The 23,478-nt window shown below is 35.3% G+C and overlaps 1 protein-coding gene across 1 annotated transcript; it reads left to right on the top strand.

Moving 5' to 3' along the window:
• Positions 1–84: 84 nt before the first annotated feature.
• Positions 85–19,523, top strand: LOC105442212 (uncharacterized skeletal organic matrix protein 8-like). Its single transcript, XM_011674125.2, has 7 exons — positions 85–347; positions 9,793–9,955; positions 11,710–11,747; positions 12,508–12,663; positions 13,240–13,399; positions 14,378–14,545; positions 16,347–19,523. Exons 1-7 carry the CDS (start codon positions 327–329, stop codon positions 16,541–16,543), a joined length of 903 nt encoding a protein of 300 aa, XP_011672427.1. The 5' UTR covers positions 85–326; the 3' UTR covers positions 16,544–19,523.
• Positions 19,524–23,478: the final 3,955 nt, after the last annotated feature.

Here is a 23,478-nt window from a genome sequence, read left to right as displayed (position 1 = left end):
TGCCAGTCGCACGTCCGTCGAACTACTTTATAAAAAAGGACTCTTCTATCTCTAGCGAGTCAGAAACCTGGTACACCACTGGACCTTGTATATCCCACCTCGACAGATAAATCGCTAATACACTTGTTCGATGTAACTATCTACACATCAGGGACTATGAGACTTGTTTCTACATCGTTTACACCTGATCAAAGAAGACTATTATATTAAGGAATTTTTTTTCGGATGACGGAGCGGTGACAGTTACTGTGGAGCAGAATAACACTTTTTTCCTGTGAACATTGGGATACTTTATTCACTCAATTATTTATATTTACATCGCCACCATGAAAACTTCAAATTTACATGTAAGTAACAAACGATCTTTTTTGCTATATGAGATGAGATGCATTTTATATAAGGGAGCTCTCAATTCAATTACTTAATAGATAACGAGTATATTGATACGTATAGCACGCCAATCGAAAGTGCAATTCAATTCGTAATTACGGTTTAATCACATTTTGGGCTTCATTAATTCGCTTGAGTAAACATTGCGATGCACACATGCCTGTATTCAATTAAGCCTGCACGAGCATTTTGGACGTTCACTCTCTGCTTTTGGAACTTGCAGAAAAAGCAATTTCTCTCTTTTTTTTATTATCTCTCATTTTATATTCTCTCTCGAAATTAACGTTGTTGCTGTAAGCTGCGAGAGGACACTGTATCAATGTTATTTCTCATGCCTTTATTATGACATAGTATTTTGGCAGGAGGATGTATGTATCCTTGAAAAGCTCAGCTGAGCTAAATTAGCCTTCCTTTCTCGTTGGTTTTAGTTTTGAGGATATTCCTTTCGTTTACATTTGAACATGCACTTCAGGTAATATTTCAGCGCTTGCATGTTGCTTTCCAATTGTAATACCTTTTTCCCCATTACTTCCACAATCAGCAGTAAAAGTATTAGTAGTATCAGTAGTAGGCCTATTTTTAGAAGTAGAAGGAGTATAGTATATAGGTAGGAGTAGTACTTGTAGTAGTAGTAGTAGTAGTAGTAGTAGTAGTAGTAGTAGTAGTAGTAGTAGTAGAGGTAGTAAAAAACACAAAAGTAGCAGCAACACAGCAGCAGCAGCAGAAGATAGTACATGCATTTGTTTAGAACAGGGCGATGTGCCACAGGTTCTATTGCCTCACCGTCGTTGAGCCTATCTTTATTTGTTTTGTCATCTTCTACCAATGTCAGTCATGATTATACGATACGATGAAAGATGGATCTTTATGGAAAGAATTTTCTGCCAAAGGTTGACGGGGTCAAGGTCCCGCTATGTATTTGGGTCGGGTATAGTGGAAGCATGTCAATCATATCTTGATGATCAGCTCTTCAAACCTTCCTTTCTCTTTCAATCTCTCGTTATGATGTTCAAATATTACAACGCCATCGACAGATTTGGATAATACATCGTGAGCAACATGTTTGTATCAGTAACTGGTCACCACCTCGCCTAAACGTCCATCGTAATGACGGATATTAATTGTGCAAGGTGAAGGTCTTTTACGCAACCTCGTTTGGCCCAAAATAGATCAGTAAACATTTTAGATGCCCATTTATAATTACGTATAGCGCAACTAATATGCAAATATACCCTTTTCTACTGCGCTTCACAATGCATTCTATCATTAGTCCCAGCTTTAGCCGAGCTACCATGATGACGCCTTCAACCATTTGAAGAATTTCTTCCTGTTGCATACCCATTTACTTCACTTGAGTCGAGAGAGGCAAATGTAGGTTAATTTCTTGACAATAGACGTTGGGATCGTAAGAGGGATTCGAACCTTGTGATCTACCATTCAACTCACCTATTAGACCACGAGACCTCTCTTAGGTCGTGCTTTATGATAACTGAGCTTGGCAAACTTTAGAAACATGAAGTAGTGTTTAATGCATCATGCTCAAAACTTGGTCTCAACTTTTTGTTCTTACCATAAAGGATCATCGTTTGTGATGAAACATGAAATGCCTCTGCATATTCCTAGCACACGGTGTATACAGAGTATGCGGATCACGGTGCTTGTGTTATTAATATCTCCGAGGGCTATTATTGGCTATACCTTCCTAGTGTGTGTGTGTTTGTATGTGTGTTTAGATGGTGATGACACATTTCTTAATATGCACTCTTCCAGGGTTCATTCCCATGCTGTTGTAAGTGATTGTCAATATTTGAAGAGAGCTTTGGTCATATTGCAGAGAGGATGAATAAGGGAGCGAAGCAGCGGTATTTCATTGATACAAACCATTCATTTTTTTATTATTACTAGAGTTATGACCGAGAAAAGGATTCACAAAATTCATTTCCAATGGCAATATGAGAATGGAACGATAATAATGCACTTTCGTAGATATATTCAATACATGAAGGGAAGAAAGAGAATGGAATATAGCGAGGGTGAATGGAGAAAGAGCGGAAGGAGAGGGTGGAGAGAGTGAGATAAAAAGATTGGATGGATGGAAGAAGAAAGACAGAGAGAAAAGGAAAGTAAAAGAGAGCGAGGGATAGAGAGAGAAAGAAAGAGAGAGAGAGAGAGTGAGAGAGAGAGAGAGAGAGAGAGATAGGGAGGTAGGAGCGCATCCCATTTTTCTTGTTCACCGACCTTGTCTAACAGCGGACATCATCTAAATGTTACTAAAAATAGATACCTTGCGTTATTATGCCTTCGTAATATATACCTCACGACAATTTTCACCATTTTTTCTCTTCTCAGTGACTTGATGTTTTAACAATTATTTCTGTTCATGAAAGAAGTAATGTTTGTTCAAAGGGATGCTACGCAAACATGTATGTCTACATAAAAACGTGTTGTATACGTGGAGACTGAGGCTAAAGTTGGCTCGCAAGAGTATCCGATTAACGTTTGAGCTCAATCTTTCTCCTAGCGATGTGTCAACGGAATATCACACGCCTTGTCAATTGTGATCAGTTGTATGCGTCGATATAAACTGATTACAGACCCTCATAGCTGGCAATGTGCCTATTAGCTGAGTGAAGTACTTAAATTGATTGACATGTAACTACTACCACTTGTACGATCTCGATGTTTGCAACTGAAAGTTTGCAATGACAGGAATCATAATAAAATACAAATTTTTCTTTTGAGGATATATGGAGCGCGCAATGTAGTACACTATTTCTTGAACTAAACCAATTAAATACCGTCCATATAACATCCATAAAACCTGCAAATTTCAAAAAATGATTATTTTTGCTGTCTCTCATCTCTTTACAGAATAAATCGAAATGATTTAATTCCCGCATCTAGAGAAGTCTTTTGACGACTTATTTTAACCAAAATATTTTGTATTTAGTTCTTTTTCGATAAATATTAGAAGACAAACAAAAAGATTAAGGAACTTTTCGAATTTTCAGTTTTATAGTGTATCAAGACTATTCATTTGTCATATATATATATATATATATATATATATATATATATATATCTTTCTGGTTCCACTCTACTTAATAATGTAGATTTCCATGCATGGAAAACAAAGTTGTACACGCAATTCCTCTTAACTGTGATATTGTAAAAGTATACTATACAATGGTTTTACTCTACACATGTACATGTAAGATAATGCTAAAACTATCATAGACCTATAGAATGATGTCAAGTTGCCAAGCGATAACTGTAATTAACACGCATTAGAGGTTCCAACACTCAGAGGGTGCATGGGGAATCCCTCATTCAAGACAGTGTAGGATTGCCACCTTGTGACCAGTACCATCGGCCGGTCGGTCGGTCGGTCGGTCGACCAACAAGGTCTATATCAACAAGCCTGATTAGAAAGCAAGGTCTTTTCTATTTCCTCCAATGATTATCATTGCTATCTCTGCAATTAATTAAAAAGCCTCTACCTGTTGTGGGCATATCGCTCCCCATTAAATTAGCATCTAAATCATTATTGACAGCGTTTTATGCGCGCCGGAAGAGATGATTCATAATAGTAAGTCAAGGGATTTTAGCGTCCCTTACTCCCTTTACCATCAAATTTATGAAATATGTAGATTGTTTCTTCCTTTCTGTCTCACCGAATTAGATGTTTTAGACACAAATATTTTAAAGAACAATTCCACAGAGAAATAGAATTGGCATTTTTATTATAGAAATGTTTCTTACATGTCAATGCTTCGATCATTGTCATCATAACATCAAACAGCCATGGGTGGTATGATAAGTTTTCATGACACTGAATCTATTTTTTGGTAACCCACCATTAATCTTTATATTTGGGACTAACCAGTTTTTGTACAATGTAAATTGTAAATGACTCTTGAATTTTGTATGACACTGTCTCATGGACCTGGGTTTTAAATGTTACATTTCTTGTCTATGTTGTTACGACCACTAATCTGAATAAAGATGAGACATAATTAAATATTAGTAACTAAATAATCCTTTGCAAATTACTTTTTATTTTTTTTTCGTTGTAGTCATACTATTACATATAATTATGTTCTACATTTATAATTATTTCAATCAATGTCATCTTCGTCAGAAAGCATGATAAAAATCAACTTTAATAATGCTTACATTTACAATGACTAAAGAAATTAAATCATGATTATAATGACTAGGTATATAGATATATGAAACTCATAATAGTGACTTCCTGACACTAGAATCCATTCCACTATTGTCCAATAACCCTTGCAATCTAAACAAGATGAAAATATGAGCGTTTAAAGGTCGATCTTCATGCTTCATACATTTGAGTCACGAACCTGAATTCAACATCACCCTTCATAATCGTCCACTGTCTGTCTTCAATATGACATACTCATACATTCAGAACACATATTGGAATATATGTTCCAATATACAAGCTCAGGTTAAACTAAGGTTTCTACTTATACAGGAGGTATATTACTAATCTAAATAAATTCCGTTGACAAGAAAAAAACCCAGTTTCGAAAGTCAAGATACCACAAGTATTTTCTAAACTGTAAAATCATATTGAGAAGGTATTAGAGTACGATCAAAGTTCTCACTTTTATATCCAAAATTAGAAATGCTACCAATAGAGAATGACTGTGACCAAGCTCCATGATTTTATCTTACATAGGTTCACGGTTCCGAAGAGAGATATGATATATAGTTCATCCAGACTCGTCGCCCTATCTCGTCATGGCGACGAATTTCAATTTCAAGAAAAATATTTGTATTCAATCAGCTTAGCAAACGAGGGTATATTTCGGACAGATGATATGAAAAAGTAGAATGAACTATAATGTTAGCGATCATTGTGGGTGTTATTGTTTACCTGAGGTACTGCAAACCATATCATTCTTTTGAATGAATACAAAAGTTTGCCAGGAATATATTTGGATTGATAGTTGGAGGTTTGTCGTTAACACTGAAAGAATAGTAAGGATAAAGGTAAAGAAATATCGTAACTCTCTCTTCTTTTTTTAAAAGCAATCATCCATTTGATTTCTTCTCTCTCTCCCTCTCTTTTTCTCATTTTCTCTCTCCAACTCTTTCTATTCTTCTTCTTCTTCTCCTTTCCTTCTCTTCATATGTATGGCTTTTTTCTTCTTTTTCACCCTCTCGTTTCACTTTTTCTCTCGATAACGTTTATCAGTTTGCAAAATTTAATAAAATACATATTGCTATTGGTTTTCCCGTGTTTATCCTCTCTCTCCTTGTCTTACTATCATGTTCTATGTCTCTGTATCTCTCTCTCCCCCCATCTCTCTCTCTCTCTCTACCTGTTTTCTTCTCTCTCTAGTCACGTCTGCACTGTGTTTCAATTTTACAAATTGTCATCAGTCCACTCCCTGTCACTCCTCTCTCTTTCTCTCTCTTTCTCTCTCTGCGAACCCGTCCCCGTCTGGTTTTCTGCTCGCCTGGTAAATGAGCGAAGTGAACTCTTCGAATCCAGGTCGTTTAAATAAGCCGAACATATCATACAACGGAATTCATGAACATTTCAATTAAAGAACTAGGTATGTCGAATGGACGATACAAATAGATTGACATGATTTACATATCTCCACCCACAATACCAATATACATGTTGTATCTTTCTTTCTCTCTTTCAAACCACAAGGAGGTGGTCTATATAAAGCAGGTGCCGCTTCCTTTCTATTCTAATTTGATTCCACCTGTCACAACTCTTCAATAATTAGATTATATTGATAATCGAGCAAATCAAACGTAGCACAGTACGGTAATTGGATTCAACTCGGAGAATGAACTATAATTATAATAATCATCATAATAACAACAACAACAACAATAATGATAATAATAATAATATTAATGATAATGAAATAATAATAATAATAGTAGCAGTAAAAAAATAGTAATAATGATAGTCATAATTATAAGAATAATGATAATAACGGTAATGATATTAATATGCCTTTCATTAATATGTCGAAACATGAATTATTTTCATGTTACTTTGTTATTTACGAGCAACCTGAATAAAATTAACGGATTGCATTCATGTCAATCATATTGTCATGACGTTGTGAGTTATTTGAAAAGGTCTTCTGATCATCGATGCAATGAAAGATACGAGCTATTTATTCAACCCCAAAACATAAAGGAACGATGAATGACGGCGTCCTTAGATTATACAGGCACATCTTCCATTCAGCATGGAGTTTAGATCTCCTCATCCTATGTATAATACAAAAGACTGCTGTATCAAACATTCAGGTCATTTGTATACTTATGTGAAGCATTTAAAAGCATTTAAAAAGCTCGTAAAATCTGCAGCAGACAAGCAATCATTAGACTCGTTTGAGCTTGGGTGAATAAGTTAGGCCCTTGACCTTCCTTATGTAGCTACCAAAACAAATACATGATGAGTCTAAATACCAAAAGTATACTACTTATATATATCTACAATCATTGCAGCGACATAGAATTCGAAAGGGCAATTCAAACTAGATCTAAAACATTTCTACATATTTCTTTACAAAACATCGTTACATCAGCCTTTTCAGAAAATGGCGGCATTTCAGTTTGATGCTATGTTTTAAATGATTGACTTAGAATATAATTATTTGAAATCGATGTAGAAACATTCATATGTCAATTTAATTAGACTGTGAAATTCAATTGGTCATAAAATCATGAATCCACCCTAAACCAGTCGAGATGAGAGTCATTTCCAATCTAAAATTAGTACAAATGGATAAATAGTCTTAATGGGATTTAGAGTAAATCCCACTGAATTATATATGGTGGTAACATGTATGATAAGCTTGGTTCCTCGTTTTCAAAGGGCCCTGTAAAGCGCTCTCTATTAAATCTATTTTCATTTCGATCTTGATATGTTTTGATCACTCGGTCGAGTTTCTATTGTATTAATAAAGTCAAGTCAGGCGAAAAATTATTGCATGGCTTGGGAAGAGACAGATTGTCGATTGGTTGGAGTATGACGTCACATTTTATTACCGTAGCAACATATAATTCATATTTACCCACTGTTAGAATTAAAATACGGGAAAGACGAAAAATTAATAGCACTGTACGCATTACCGATTGACATTTGTAATAATTATGCTTACCTCATTTTATGCTTACTGGTCTTTAGTAGCTACATTGTATACAGATGTGCTTTGTGAACATATACCGTCGGAGTAGTGGAAGGTTGTGTAGGAGTATATTGAAAGATAAACTGGATGCTTTTTGAAGTTATAAACTATTATTATTATTGTTATTACTTATACCGCGCTTTTCCCATAAGGCCCTAAGCGCTTACAATAAATGAAAATTACACTTACATAAATAAATAAATGTAATAAGAAAAAGTCTTATAACTACAACTGCAAAAAACATCTGTTTTTAAGGCCTTTCTGAAGGTGATACTGATGGAGACTGCCTAATTCTAAGTGTTAGATCATTCCAGTACTTTGAAGCAGATACAGTAGAATTAAAAATTCCATTTTACTTTTATTCTCCCATATTTTGATGTGCGATTATTCAAAACAAATTTGTTTACAATAATTCAGCAGACGTTTGCCTTTACTTATAGGGAAGAAAAATGTATCACATGGTAAATAATACTATAAAAATAACACTTTTTTTTAGCCTTTTAAGATAAATGCTTTTTTAGTTATTATGTAAATATATAATCAATATAAACAGTTTAAAATCTATAGTTTCATCCATCTACAGGTCTACAAATACGTGATAATTTAACATAAAGTGAAGAATTAATAAACTTGACGAATTAATAAATTTAACTCTTGTTTACGAAGGCGATGTATACCCGTGCTATTTCTTTACTGTATTTTTAAATACATTCTGTCTTCTTAATAAACATCATAACTTATTGCCTTGACTATTAAGGGTAAAAAGTCAGTTTCAATTTGTATACAAAATATGGACCTCTATAAAAAGGGAATGAAATAAAACACGATATTCAAGAAGGTGAGAAGGGATGATAATTAAATATATTCAGTACACAACGTAAAAGGGCAATTTTGTAAATTAATTTCTCCCATTGTTAGTTGAAATCGCCCGGAGGTTCTTTAATCGGCTCGAAACAAATTATGACGACACCCACAAGCATTTTACGTCATGATTCCGTGAGGGAAAAGTGTAGCAAGAATGATTCTTCACTACAAACAGGAGCGGGGGAGAGGAGGAGGAAGAGGAGGAGGAAGAGGAGGAAGGAGAGGAGGAGGGAGAGGAGGAGGGGGGGGGGGAGGAGGTAGATGGGTAGATATGGAAGCTATATTGAGCTTCCAAGTAGATGATTAATCATAAACGGGTTATTTTGTGAGCTCCAGTGAAACGTAGAATAACGATTTCTTCCCTTTTTAAAGCGACCTGTTGCCCAAACGGTCGGCGGCGTCACTTCAAACTACTTGCATAATAGATCTAGCTTTGATGGAGTCAGTCAAACACCTGATTCAAACAAAGTCTCCTACACTCTTGGCCTTAGGTTTTTAATAATCATTTTGATGTTGCCATTTCTATTTTTCCATTGAAATACCCCAGGGCAGATTGCAGCAAATACTGGGGCGTTTCAATCGCAAATAATTAATTTCCTGACGAGAAATTGGAAACCTACTCTGACGTTATTTATGCAGTATCAACCCTCGATGATTAAAATCTACCATTGTTCATAATAACGTCTTATCGTGGGATGACACAGTAATACATTTGCTGCCTGAAACGAAAATTTGTTGCTCGAAGTAGGAGAACTATAGATGACAAGATTTTATCTAATCCATGTTCTTTTTAGACAATGATACTGCCCTGAAAGAAAATATGATAAACAAAACAGCTTGTCATTATTATTATTATCATTATTATTATTATCATTATTATTATTGTTATTAAAAGAGCTTGTCATGTGTGAAATTACAACACAAGAAATATTTCCATGTTGTAGAATTTATCACAGAATATCATAATTCATTACAACTTTTGGACATTATCTTTATTTGTAGATTTTGTTAAATGGACACCGACACTTATTCTTTTTAGCTAAAATGAGAACTGATTGGATTTTGCATAAGCAATTTAAAAATGCCGAAATATCCTATACTTTGAACTACTAATATTCCACTTAATCTGTACTTTTAATGGTTTTATCAATGCTTCTGTCACTTTAGCCATAACCCCAAAAATTAATATAGTACAATTAATACTGTGAATGTATCAAAAGAGAACACAAAAATAGTCTGCTAGAGGCTAAAGCTTTCGTGTATTTTGTCAATTTTACATTGTGTTAAACCATTCGAAATGATATTTATCAACTTGGTATTATTTTTCTTTGTATCTGTTCAGATTTATGTGACATTACTAGCGGGTATTTTACTTCAGTACTTGAGCCGATGGGTTCATTCGGCTAGCCTTCCACCCGTACCCCCTACATCGCATCATCAACCTGCGTCCCTACACACACTACTAGTCTCACTCTCAGACTCAGTGCCTCCTACAAATATTACAGGTAAGGTCGGCCATTGAGCATCACTTATAGATCAAACATTATGGCCCGAATTCACAAAGGAGGTTTGTCGACAAACCGAGGTTTATGTGCGTCATACGACGCGTTTCGACGCGTTTTTACAAACCTTGGTTTGTAAAAAACAAAAGAAGGTTCGTCGAAACAGAAGGAGGTTTGTCGACAAACCTCCTTTGTGAATTCTGGCCTGAGGGTAGGCGAAGGCACGAAGCAACATATAGGCAACATTAGTTCGAGATAGGACTGTGATCAATGAGTCGACGTCATTGAGCATTTACTGGCATAAATAGAAAAGGACCAAATAAACATCTTAAATTACACCTTTCCTTTGGGAACTCAATATATCGTGGCAAGGGGGATGATACTTTTGCCAAAACGCCTTAGAAAATATTATTTCGGTATACGTGATTAGCGAGTGAACGCCAATGAGATTTCGCTGGCATTAGTGGAACATGGCTCTCCCCATTCCTCTATGTAATACATCTTAAAATACATTTTTCCATCGGGAAATGGTAAAAATACATTCTTATTGGAGATAATGTTTTGATGCAGTATTAAAATGAGACAATCGCATCTTCCACTATATATAGGCCTGGGAAACAGGCCAAGCGATGATTAAAAGATGATGAGAAAACGATGCAGGGCATGGCTGGATTAATAATCACTATACCTTCTTCCTTAGCTTAGCTCATGGAAACCTGATGATTACTAAAGCATGTTATAGTACATGATATAGACCTCTCACCGAACACCAAGGGTGCCCCAAAACAGACACATTTATAGACCAATATTTCATAATGATTATGCTCCTTTCCATAGCTCTTCGTTATACATAAATTCGCAGCTCCAATGATAACATATATTTGCGATGTATGATTGGTGTCTTTCATCTCAAATTGCTATGACATTAAACAAAACATTTTCCTTAAAACTAGTAAAAATGTGTTGTTGAAAGCGATTTGAGACTAATGATGGCGAGTTATTCCATGTATTAGAGCGTCTTAATCTTACTATCATGATTATCGAAAGCAGATCTACTGTCCTCGACAACTGTTTTCATCAAATTGCTTCTAAATCAAGATTTCTTCAATATTGTAGATTCTATTCGGAACATTTGAAATATAGGAAGGAAATATTCAATTCAATATTCAATTCAATGCAATGAAAAATATGACTTCTTTATATTTTTTATTTCTCGATCGCTCTGATGATAAGGTCATTATAATCTACCCATTATTTCCCTTCACAATCAAAGCCTCGCATGATTATATGAAGTAAACTCTTTTATTGTTCAAAATTATATTATATAAATTGATTTAGAAAATTAATTAATTTCCTATCCAAAAATCTGATGTTAGAGAACTCATTAAATACTTATGTAAATTGTTACAAGTACCTAGCTATAGTTCAAGTTCGGATTTGTGATTTAAAAAAGAAATTACAGGGATTACTGTTATTTTTCCTTAAAGTGGATTTAACATATTGATTTACAGTACGATATAGATATTTTATCATATGGAAAGATAGCATGGTCAATAGTGATTTAATTAAACTAAATACTTTTTATCTACTCGTGGGAATAAATACATCAGAAAACAGAAGGTAACTGTTTTTTTGTTATTATTAACATTGTAGATTAATTCAGTTTAATAAAAATTAAAACAATTCATGAAAGCTTAACAGTAGCAAGCAGTAAGCATGATGTTCATGAAAACCAATTTCATCTTATCTTTACACAGGTACTGATGATGTACGGGAAACAGATGAAAATGATAATGTGAGTATTTTCGCTATAATTATCTGCTGTCTTTACCATTAATATTGGTTATATTTATGTTTCTTGACCAGTTGTAATATGGTAGTAATAACTTTTTAAATCTAGAATACAAGTTCATAAGTGATTAAGAATGTTTTACATCCCATGGGAAAAATTGTTGAAGAAGTATGTAAGACACCGAATCAATGACAGATATGAATTAAATGTATGTTTAAATATAAATATATTTCTGCTCCGTTTTATAAATTGGTTAGTGCGAAATACCGTGTCACCTTTTCTTTCTGGCCTTAACTTTTACGGATTATAATTATCTAGAAGTCAAATCTTGTGTTCGTACCCTTGCCACACAAACGAGACCGACACCTGACCGACAACATATTTACAAGCAATGCATTACACCGAACATGCCGCAAGGCTAGAAATCAGTCCATTTGAAATCAAAGTGCCGATATGACTGAGGTTATTTAGTTATTATACAAATAATACACATCAGTGAGGGCATTAGTAATTTTACGAGTGCCCGAACAAAATGATGAGTATTATTTGTTTGATAAAATGATGTTTTATAACATAATTTTGATAAAGACCGGATTGGATAATGACCGGTCATTATCTAAATTACGCGTAAGGCAAACAAATGCCTGGTCACGTGTACGCTCTCAACCAATCATTTGATTAGGATCCACGTCATCATCTCATAACAATTTTTATCAATCAATCTCATTCATTTCTTCATCTATTCTGTTTTTTTCTCTCCCAGGGTGCCTTGCATAGAACAAAGAGAAGTCGTACGAGGTGTCGACGACAAACAACCGATGCTCTGCAAGCAATGTTACAAGCAGCAGGAGCTAACACACTCTATATGGATAACAGTCCTCTCAATTTCCCAAATTTACTTTATATTGCTTCAAACAAAGTAAGTAAACAGTACAATTGTTTGTTTATTCATTTGTTTGTTTAAAAATAAGAAACATAATAACCCATGTGATTACAGAGCTGAACATCTACTTAAGAACGGACTATATAGGATTCATGAACGTAGGCGTAGGCGTAAAAGTTCATGAACTAATATCTTTGTTGAAATTACATGCCTCCAGCCTAATTTGTACCATTGCAAAATAAAAGTAATTCCAAAATGTAGAGAGCCAAAATGTTTGACGGAGAAAGGTAACGATATATGTTGGCTTGACTTACGTCTGCTTTCAGTCTAAGCTAAGTTTAAGCAGCCATCATCATCATCATCATCATCATCATCATTATTACATAAATTGTTTCGTTTTTATTGTATTGTGATGTTTTAACTGCCAATTTGCAGTGAATAAATAGATACGAATACTAGGAGCATGATGATGATGATGAATAACGATCCATTTTTCTTTACTATTTGTATTATTATTATCATCATTATTATCTTTATTATTATTATTACTATCGTTAGTATTATTCATTGATAATATCTATTCCTTCTTACCTCCATTTTTTGTATAAACAGACATCGAAAAGCAGCCGGAGATTAAGAAAGAGAGAAGTTGAAGCCGTTTTACAAGATGGTTATCACCCAGATATACCACAAGAACTTCAGGAACAATTGCAGAACTCTTACATCACACCACAACAAAGAAGATCATCTAGATCAATACGAAACCCAGTAGGTTAGTAATTGGCACAAGATGCTTACTCTTTGATTGCGTCATAGATAATTATAGATTGAAACCCATGAGGCGTCATTTGTTCTGACGTAGTACTGCGTCAGTGACTAACTCAGTCTTTGGCGCGTCTTAAGTGTAATGTAAGTGAAATTTGCAAACATTGGACAATGCCTGAATGAATCAGTGCAAACATTTTGATGAATTATTGACGCATGCATCAATAGTTTGCCTGGATACGCTTGATTGGCGTAAGTATAATTACGCAATCAAACTGACGCATTGTGTTTAACGGACATCAGTGTAATGCCTGTTGCCATTTTGAATTCATTAAAAAAAAGTGCATTCACTCTCACATGACGGACCATAGGCTTAATCATTCGCTGCCACAGGCTACGTCAAACAACAACAAAACGCCTCGTGTACGAAGGGGATTGTGGTTGTGATCGGCGTTGTGTTAGATTTATGGTAGGGTAATTAGACTTTGTATCCAGTCGTGTGGTTGGGAATTTGGTTGGTAATTTAAATTGACCCCGGAGTATAGGCCATAGGCCACTTATACAAAAGGCGTTGATTGGATGCATGTTAGAGTGTGTATGGGAGGGATGGGTAGAACATTTACCTTACCAAATCTGTACATGGGCTTTCAATATACAACAATAAAGTAAAAGAACGAAGTAAAGCAAGAAAAACAACTACAAACTCATTTTTATAGAGGAAAACATATATCTAATGTTTTTTTTAGATGTCATACTAATCTAAATTCTTTAAATCTCACTCAGATTAATTTAGGTGATGATAAGGTAGTAATTATCTTAATTTCAACGTAAGCAAAATATTCGTTTCGGCAACAAACGTATTCACCTTCAGGGAATCAGTAGCAAGTCATTATAATTATTATCCTGATCATGATATAATCATAAGAGATACTGTATTGTAGTAGACGTATATTTGTAACCTTCACCCTCTATTATCTTTGTCTAGGTGAGAGTACTATTGGATATTGTGAAACCATGGGCGAGGCGAACGATGACGGGTTTCTTCGTCTTTGCGGAGCATGCATGATGACAACAGAACTAGAAGATAATTATTTCCCTCGCTATCTCAACGAGGTCGTTTGTGACCCCCAGGCGACAGTGGGCTGTCTACGAGGTGAGAATCTGTCTATTATCTAGCGTCAAGGGTGTAACTTTGATCACTATCTTATTTCGAACCAGCTGATTGAGTGAAGGAGAGAAGTCACCCCACTCCCCTCCTCCATCTTATCCTTTCCCTTTTGAATGAGAAAACCCCCATATAGCATCATGATTATATTAGCATTTACTATTTTAATGTTTCCAGCTTTTGGTATACTTAATCATGATGTCTGAGCAGTTAATCTGTCTAAATTTTCTTTCATATTAATTAACATAAAGAATATTAAAGGAAGAAGACCAATCAGAATTGTGATTTATAAACTCAATGCTAAATACCTGAACTTGGAAGTCAATGTATCATATTAAATAGCCAAATGAATCACATGATTGATTACGCCATGCAAAGTGTCCTCTTCATTAATTCAATTGAAATTGAATACAACATGAAACAATCCTTGGTATACCCAAGAGAACATGAAATTGGATGTAAGATTTATATGATACCCCTTAAAAACCTCCTCTTCACCGCTACTGATGCATGCAGGGGTAAGATGTGCACTATGGATTGAGATATAGAAGTCAGTGGTGTCAGATCCAATGCAGATAAAATCATTTACATTAGGGCACGGAAGGAATGTATTTTGTGAAGTTATATCTAAATCGGATGGAGGCGATCTAGAATGAGATGATTGTAATATCACCTCATCCCAAACAAGACATTCACGTTGTATTACAACATCTGTTAGGGTTATTAAACTCGAGATATACAGAAACCGTCTGGATACAAATATTTATCCCCAGCCGAGCGAGGGTCTATTCCACCAGGACGGTAAACCCTGCCGTATTCTCTTTCTCGTCAGTGTAGTCCTTCTTCGAGTAACACAGCTCGACATTCCCTCTATACATTATCTGGATGTGTCAGAGTCTTTCAAAACGTAAACAGTGCTGGAGAAAAAATAAATCGTCATCTATTTTTTCTTTCAGTGCAAGCTTGTTGCAATTCTGTAAAACAAACAAAAAAGAGAAACAAACAATGATTTTTTTCTTCAGTTATCTCACAATTTGCTTGTACAGGATACGAAAGACCTTCTCTATGTCATTAGCTGTTTAACAATTTACCATAAACATATTCTAAGACTGTTTAATAGCAGATACCTTACAATACTTGAAAGACTCTTAAATGCACACAACACAAATTGCAAAGCACTACACGATAGTAATACTCGATTCAAATAGTACTACACGATTCAAATAGTACTGATAACTCAACAGTGACGTTGGTTATACCCATCTCCCCTAGAAGATACGTGTTCAGTCATGCGTGAAGATGCATTATGAGAAGGGCCAGTTTAATAACTGGAATGATTGTATTAGTATCCTCTATGACCACAAACTCCTCGGAGACCTTCATAACACCTCCTATCATCTCTTGTGAAGAAGCTCTAATGAGATCACGAGAGAAATCAAACGGAATGAAATATGAAAAAGGGCATTGTATGCGAGATAAAAAGAATAAAGCGCCGTGTTTTTACAGATTTTAAAGGTATACATCAATCAAGTTCGCTTGCTTTTTCTCACACTATTCACCATTCAAAGATAAATCTGTTTTGGCCACCGAATATATTGTTTTAAAGGCATTATAAAAACAAACGCGTGTGTATATGCATGTATAGGTACGTTATTTAAATGCTAGTTATGCACACACGTAAATAGGCATATTACAACGGACTTGCCCATATACACGTATGGGTGCAAAATACTGCTCTATTTCAGGGATGATAATGAGTATTTTGTTTGTTTTTTTGTTTTGATTACAGGTACTGGGAGATGCGCGGATCGAACGTTTGAACTGAGCATGCTCAGAAGAACGGGGGAGTGCGCGCCGCAAACGAGCGACACGGGCGGAAGGCATTACGTAGAGCATTGGGAAGTTGTTACGAGAAGTGTGCGCGTGGGATGTGAGTGTGAGTTAAATCCACAATCACACTTAGCAGCAGCACTGATTGGATCGTAACCTATGGATTCATACCTACATACTTCATCATGATGCCCGCCATTTTGTTTTGAAAGCATTCCAGTTTATTTTTGATACTCTTCACCGTTATTTATAATAAAAAATAAATAGAAAGACTGATGTATATAATGATAATGACAGATGAAATGTTATTTAAAAAATGCTTGTTATACATGTATGAGAAACAGCAATGAATAGTATTGATGTCAAATATTATGCAGAGAATGAGAGTTAAAAAAAATAGCAAACACACGACTTATGCACGTAGTATGGTTATAGGGATAAGTAAAACAAACTAGTCGCATTTTGCCTTTATGTGTCAACATATCTGAATATGTAAACGGGTGTAAAAGCACCATTTAACAAGTCAGGTTGTCTGTTTTCTTGCCAAAATAGTTCATAAAGGGATCAACAAAAGAAGCCTAAACATACAATGATTCATATCAAATAGCCTTTTTACAATGCACAATATTTATGTGACCAACTCAACTGAAACAAAACTACCCTCGTATTCCTTTTTTTGCTTTCATCCTCTCACATTTGAGTTGATATTTTTAATTTGTCTTGTTAAGATGACAATAAACTCATTTTCGTTTGATTTAATTTGATTTGATTTAATTTGATTAATTTTTTTCTGTTTGATTTTCTAGTTTAGTATCATCCTGACGTTTTGTTATTAAGGGAATCGTTCTATGCAGTCCTAACATGAAAACCTAAACACTCGTTGGGTATACAGGTGTTTTTGACTGACCTGAGACTATTCAAGTAACCAAGTACTTCCGTTCACATGGCGGAAGGTCTGTTGAGGTCACAGTCGTAGCCAATATTGGATAGAATATTCACTGTCCAGAGGGCCATCGTTTAACATTATATGAATTAAATTTCATTAAATTCATAACAAGTAACTCATGTAGCAGGGTTCTTTTCATGACGTCTGAGAGGAAATTGATCTATTTAATTCAAGGTTTCTAGTGGTTTTGATATCAATGCTAAATGATATGAAAGTCTTGTCTTTCATCTTTGCCAGTGTACCGTGTAGTTATTTCGAGAGCTAATTCTTCGAATGAATCAGAATCAGGAAGATGATGTCTGATTGTAACTTTATGATTATTGCCTTTTAAAATGGTATAGTTTTCCTCAGCTTCGCTTTCAAAATACAAGTAGTCAGCTATTTCCGAACTTCATGTTTATGTCAATGTCATTATGCATTATTTATTTCTATTATAACTATTACCGTGGTGTATTCGATATTGATAAGATCACGATGCAGTTCTCTTTTTTTTATTGCTATTTATTTTGTTTACTATTGTACTGACCATTAATTACTTTTCGTTATCATTTCAATTATCATTTCGTTTGATTTGTTTTGATTTGATTTGATTTATTTTTTTCTGTTTGATTTTCTAGTGTAGTATCATCCTGACGTTTTCATCATCGTCGCCGTCGTCTTCTTTTTCTCTTTTCTTCTTCTTCTTTGTCGCATTTTTCTTCAATCTTCTTTTTTCTTCTTCTTTTGCTTTCTCTTCTTCTTCTTCCTCATCAATATCGTATGATATCGACATAGCAACATGTTGGCCCAAAAATTATTGTTATCATGTATATCTATCATACCAACATTAACCTAGTCGTTCACATGGTAACCGTGGTTGTAATTAATGACTTCACTTTCAATAATATACCGATAAAATATAATTTATATATAATCTAATGATTAAATAGATTATTGGCATTTTTAGATGGTAAATCAAGTAAATCATGGTACAATTTCATTCATCGTGGAACTCATGCAGCATTGATCAACGTAGTTCCAATGGTGTGGAATACTGACTCCATTTATATGATCAACCATTCATTCCGTTCTGAGTGTGTATTTGCAATGTTATTATGGTACCACAATTAGATTATCAGTTTAGCATCATATCCCACATAATTAAACGGCAGGTCATATAATAAATCGATACCACAGGTACTAAAGTAGATTCATACAGAATATGATTCTTACATAAATCAGATTGGAATTTCGTCCTCATAGTTACAGCAAACGGTCACAATGCACTTTATACATTAAAATGTATTTAAATGCTCATCAACGGGTAATCTTAGTTTTATTATGATAATGGGACTATAATGATAAAATATTGGGTTATTATCAAAGAAAGGCATTTTATCATTCTAAGAATCTTTCTAGAAAAAGGTATTTAGACCATGGTCCAACTTCGCAATTTTACTTACCTCGCGATTTGACGATTGGTGTTGCTCTGCAACTGCCCCATTTTGCCATAAAAAACGCAACTTCCACTGTAATATCGTGATTTTTAGTAACAATCGCAATGTTTGGACTTGAGGACGCCCCACTCGAGATGCAGCATGTTATCTCAACTAACCGACTTACAAAATTGTCACGAGCTGGATTTATCGCTAATCGATTATAAGATACTGATTTTTTTTTTTTGTACAGTGATGCGCTAGCTTTCCTTTTATTGTCCATGTATGACCATTTATGAAGTAGAAAGTCAAAGTCACTGCATATTCATGATTTACGTTATGTATACTCTCATACGCTGTTTTATGGGAGGCTGTGTATTCATTGTTGTTCGTGCTACCATGGTTACCGATGTTGTATTCAGGTCATTGCTTAATAACACCTTTTATCGGATAAAACAGGGAATATTTCACTATTTCAGTTCAAACTGCATCGGTATGAATGTCGCTATTTATTCTGAACCTTTTCGCGACAGGTTTCGTAATGTACATTGTATTCGTATTTATGTATGCCCATCACACTATTTATTTATTGATTGTACATTTTATAGTGCAAGCAACATTTTCTTGCCAAGACAAACAAATTATTTATTGAACACGTTATAGTATGTGCCGGAGCGTATTTAATGTTCCTGCTTCCACGTACTCGAGTAAGAAAGGTGGAGGGAGAGAGAAAAATTTAACTTATTGAAATAAAAAGGACAAATGGTAAAAAAAAGTTATGAAGTACTTTCTTTGTCTGAAATGTTGTGAAGAAGAATCATTCCGTAATTACGAGAGGAATGAGAACGAGAAATAAAGGCACATACACAGAGTTACTAAAGAGAGCCTGAGAGATAGATATTGAAGAAGTGTGAGTGACAGGTGGTGTGTGTGTGTGTGTGTGTGTGTGTGTGTGTGTGTGTGAGAGAGAGATAGAGAGAGAGAGAGACAGATAGATAGAAAGAGAGAGAGAGAGAGAGAGAGAGAGAGAGAGAATCAACAAGGAGGTATAGTCAAACGGAGATTGAGAGGAGGATAAAAATAAGCGAAAGGAACAAAGAAAAATGTACGACTATCTTATATATCACAGAGACAGAGAGAGAGAGAGAGAGAGAGAGAGAGAGAGAGGGGGGGGGGTAGGTGGATGTATGAGAGGTTCACAGAGATAAAATTGACAGAGAGATAATATAGAGCTTGATAGGAATAGAAACTTGCAAGATAGATATCGGGATAGGTACAGACATGGTAGGATATATACGGTGAAACAGTGACATTTGTAATGAGCTACACATAGAAAGATGGACAAGCAAATGATGATAGAGGGACAGGGAAGGACAGAAAGAGATACCAAGGGCGGTGACCTCTTGTAAGGACCGTGGGCGACGGAGGGGCTCTTTTCCCTTCTAAGAAGTTTAGAGATTGGGTATCATTCCGTACATGTATAATATTGACACTCTGTTTTTTAGAGTACATGCAGAGTTGAACCCCAGCCTTAGTGATTGAAAATTGAATTTGTTTTTGGGTTTATTCGTATACCTTGAACTGAACTTTTGAACTGAAAAAAGAAGAAAATAATATTCATTTTTTGGGGGGATGACAATTTCTGGAAGAGAAATAACGAGAGAGAGAGAGAGAGAGAGAGAGAGAGAGAGATGCAAACGCACACACATACCCACACACACCCAGATACCTATAGGTACATAGCCAGTAAATCACACAGACTGATAGAAGAGAAGTATAAAAGAATGGAGAGGGAGGGTGAAAAGAAGTAAGGGACTAGATACGGGGCTATAAAGGGAGTAAAAACGACAGACAGTTAGAGAGGGGATAGACAGGGGTAGAAAGAGAGAGAGAGAGAGAGAGAGAGAGAGAAGGGGGAAGGATATAGAGAAAGTCGGGGGGGGGGGGGTAAAAGAGAGAAAACGGAGGAGGGGTACATAAAAGGGGACAGAGAAAAAAAGGGGGAGAGAGAAAGAGGGGTGAATATATTTTGGGAGAAAAAGAGGGGGAGATGGAGAAGAGAAAGATGCAAAAGCACCGAACATAGATGACAGAGGAAGAACAACAGAGTCGAATATATTTTCCATACCCCCTGCATAATATCGTCCTCACCTACCGGTATTCTGCAATTCGAGCTTAGGAGACACACTGAAGTGGTTCAGATGAGATGTATGATATATCGCCACCCACGTGTGATATCTGAACGGTCTTCATCAACAATTTGTTTTCAAAGATTTCTGAATATTCAAATGTATTTGTAAGGAAGAATGACGTAGATAGATCAGGGCCCCGTCGTACAAAACTCACCATTGATGGTATCTTTGCCATCAATGGTAACTACCATGGAAACCTTGATTTTGATTGGCTGTTAAGCCCTGTTACCATGGTAATTGCCATTGATGGGAAAGGTACCATCAATGGCAAGTTTTATACAACGGGGTCCTGTTTTATTAAAGAAAACATACCGATGAGTTGGTTTGAAATTTGGAGGACAGGAAAAAGGGATGAGCTGCAATATGAGAAGAAAGAAAACCAAAATTTGTGAGATGGTCCGATGGATATAGATCGCATTAATGATGTCATTCTGACGAATTGTTAATTTTGGGATGGGTTGCAGATTGAATTTAGTGGAGAAAGGTTTCTTGAAGACCCAACCCCCTCCCAGGGACCAACAGGTAGAAAATGACGATGATGGTGATGATCATTATGTTGCTGAATATAGTGATGATGACGATGATGATGACGATGAAAATGATGACGATGTAGATGATGATGATGTTCGTAAAGATAATGATGATGATGGTGCTAGTAGGGATGATTATAAAAATGATGATTCCCCAATCAAGTGATATTTTCTTGATTATTTCAGTACATTGACCAGAATTCATAACTTTTCTCCGCAGATATGAGTCTTTCATTCCCGCATCTTTATCGACATATTCTCTTTTATACAGGCTTTTTTTCCCTAGAAATGTTTGCCTCTCATATTCAATTCCCCTTTCACACACCGGATACACTTAGTGACCCTTGGGAAGAGAATACATGTACGAATAACAATCATCCAAATATATTTTTTTTCTTCAATAATAATAATACAAATTAAAAAAAAAAAAAAAAAAAAAAAAATCATTTTCACACTCATTTTGTTTAATGATGTATCAATTATGAATATCCAGTGTGATGCGAATGGGCGTTCCCCCCTTCATAATCTGTCAGGAGAATGCAAAGTACAATCAGCATATGATTATGGCCTTCAATTAAAGAAAATCACATTTTCCCCACAAGTACTTTTAGGAGAATCAATGAATATCATTCATTCTTGACTCGATTATGTACCTTCTTTGAGAATATGAAAGGGAAACCAATTAAGGATTTTTCGAGGTTTCGCGCCAGGTCCCCTCCTCCTTTGTATATTTTATTGTGAGAAGTATTTTTTTTTTTGAAAAGCATGTGAATAATCATTCCCAAATGACTAATTTAAATGAAAGTCAATACATTTGGCAATCAATGAAGATCTAAGTGCTACACTGGTTTCTTTTGTATATACGCAGCATCCTCTGTGTGGAGAAAAACAGGAGTCCAGATATAAGATAGGAAGATGGACGAAGAAAGGCAAGGAGATTATATAGAAGAGGGCTGAAATAGGGATTTGTTCAACAGATCTTTGGAACTATCAATTATTAAATTAATCATATTTGTTGGAAGCACGCTAATAAGAGACATTTTAACGAAGGAACATAAGATTACTTTGTAGGAAAGTGATGTGATATTTAATCTATTCCTCTGCGTACATAATAAAATACATGCTCATTACACGGTATACATTTTCTTTACAATACATGTACATTTTCCACCTTACGTAAACCATAATAAGAAAGATAATACTGCACAAGGCTCGCCCACGTCTGAATTCGACCTCCAATATATTATTGCTACATCTATAGCTCCACAGCCCTAAGTGAAGAGTACAATTACAACTTAGGTAAATTTATATGCAATTATCTGAAAGCACATCTCTTTGAACATTAATACTTTCGACAGAATGACAGTTTTAAGCTATTTTCAATCTCTTGAACGAAAGAAATAATGAAAATAAGGCATATTGATTGAAAGAGCCTATGACGTGGAACCGAAATTAAGCCGTCTGCAGAGACCGAATTTTCGCTAAAAGGTCGACAAATGAAAAAGTATCTGACATTATTACAAAACCCACGCACATAACAGCACCATGGTGGTGACAACAGTTAATGTAGCTATCAAAATCAGAATAAAACTAGATGGAACTTCGACTGCACGCAGTCGAAAATGATGCCTCCGTCATAGAGCAAGTTTACAAACCAAAAAGCAATTTCTCATATATTATATGACCCTTTGATCTTTGACCTCATGACCCTAAAATGTACTCAGTTCATTGGCTCTGCAAGATATCCCGAGTTAAATAGTAATCCATCTGTCAGTTCTAATGAGAATGCGTTCACAAGCTATTTTTGCATACATAATGAGCCCATGACATTTGACCTTTGACCTCATGACCCAAGAATCTACTCAGTTCATTGGCTCTGCAAGATACATACGTGATCTAAGTTTGGCAGGAATCCATCAATCTGTTCTAATGATAATGCGATCACAAGCTATTTTTTGCATACATAATGAGCCGCATGACCTTTGACCTTGACCAAGACCCCAAAATC

The sequence above is a fragment of the Strongylocentrotus purpuratus genome, unplaced genomic scaffold, assembly GCF_000002235.5.
Source record: "Strongylocentrotus purpuratus isolate Spur 01 unplaced genomic scaffold, Spur_5.0 spur5_scaffold_15, whole genome shotgun sequence".
NCBI classification, from domain to species: Eukaryota; Metazoa; Echinodermata; class Echinoidea; order Camarodonta; family Strongylocentrotidae; genus Strongylocentrotus; species Strongylocentrotus purpuratus.
Note: the sequence above shows the minus strand (reverse complement) of the source record. Positions and strands in the feature narration are given on the sequence as shown.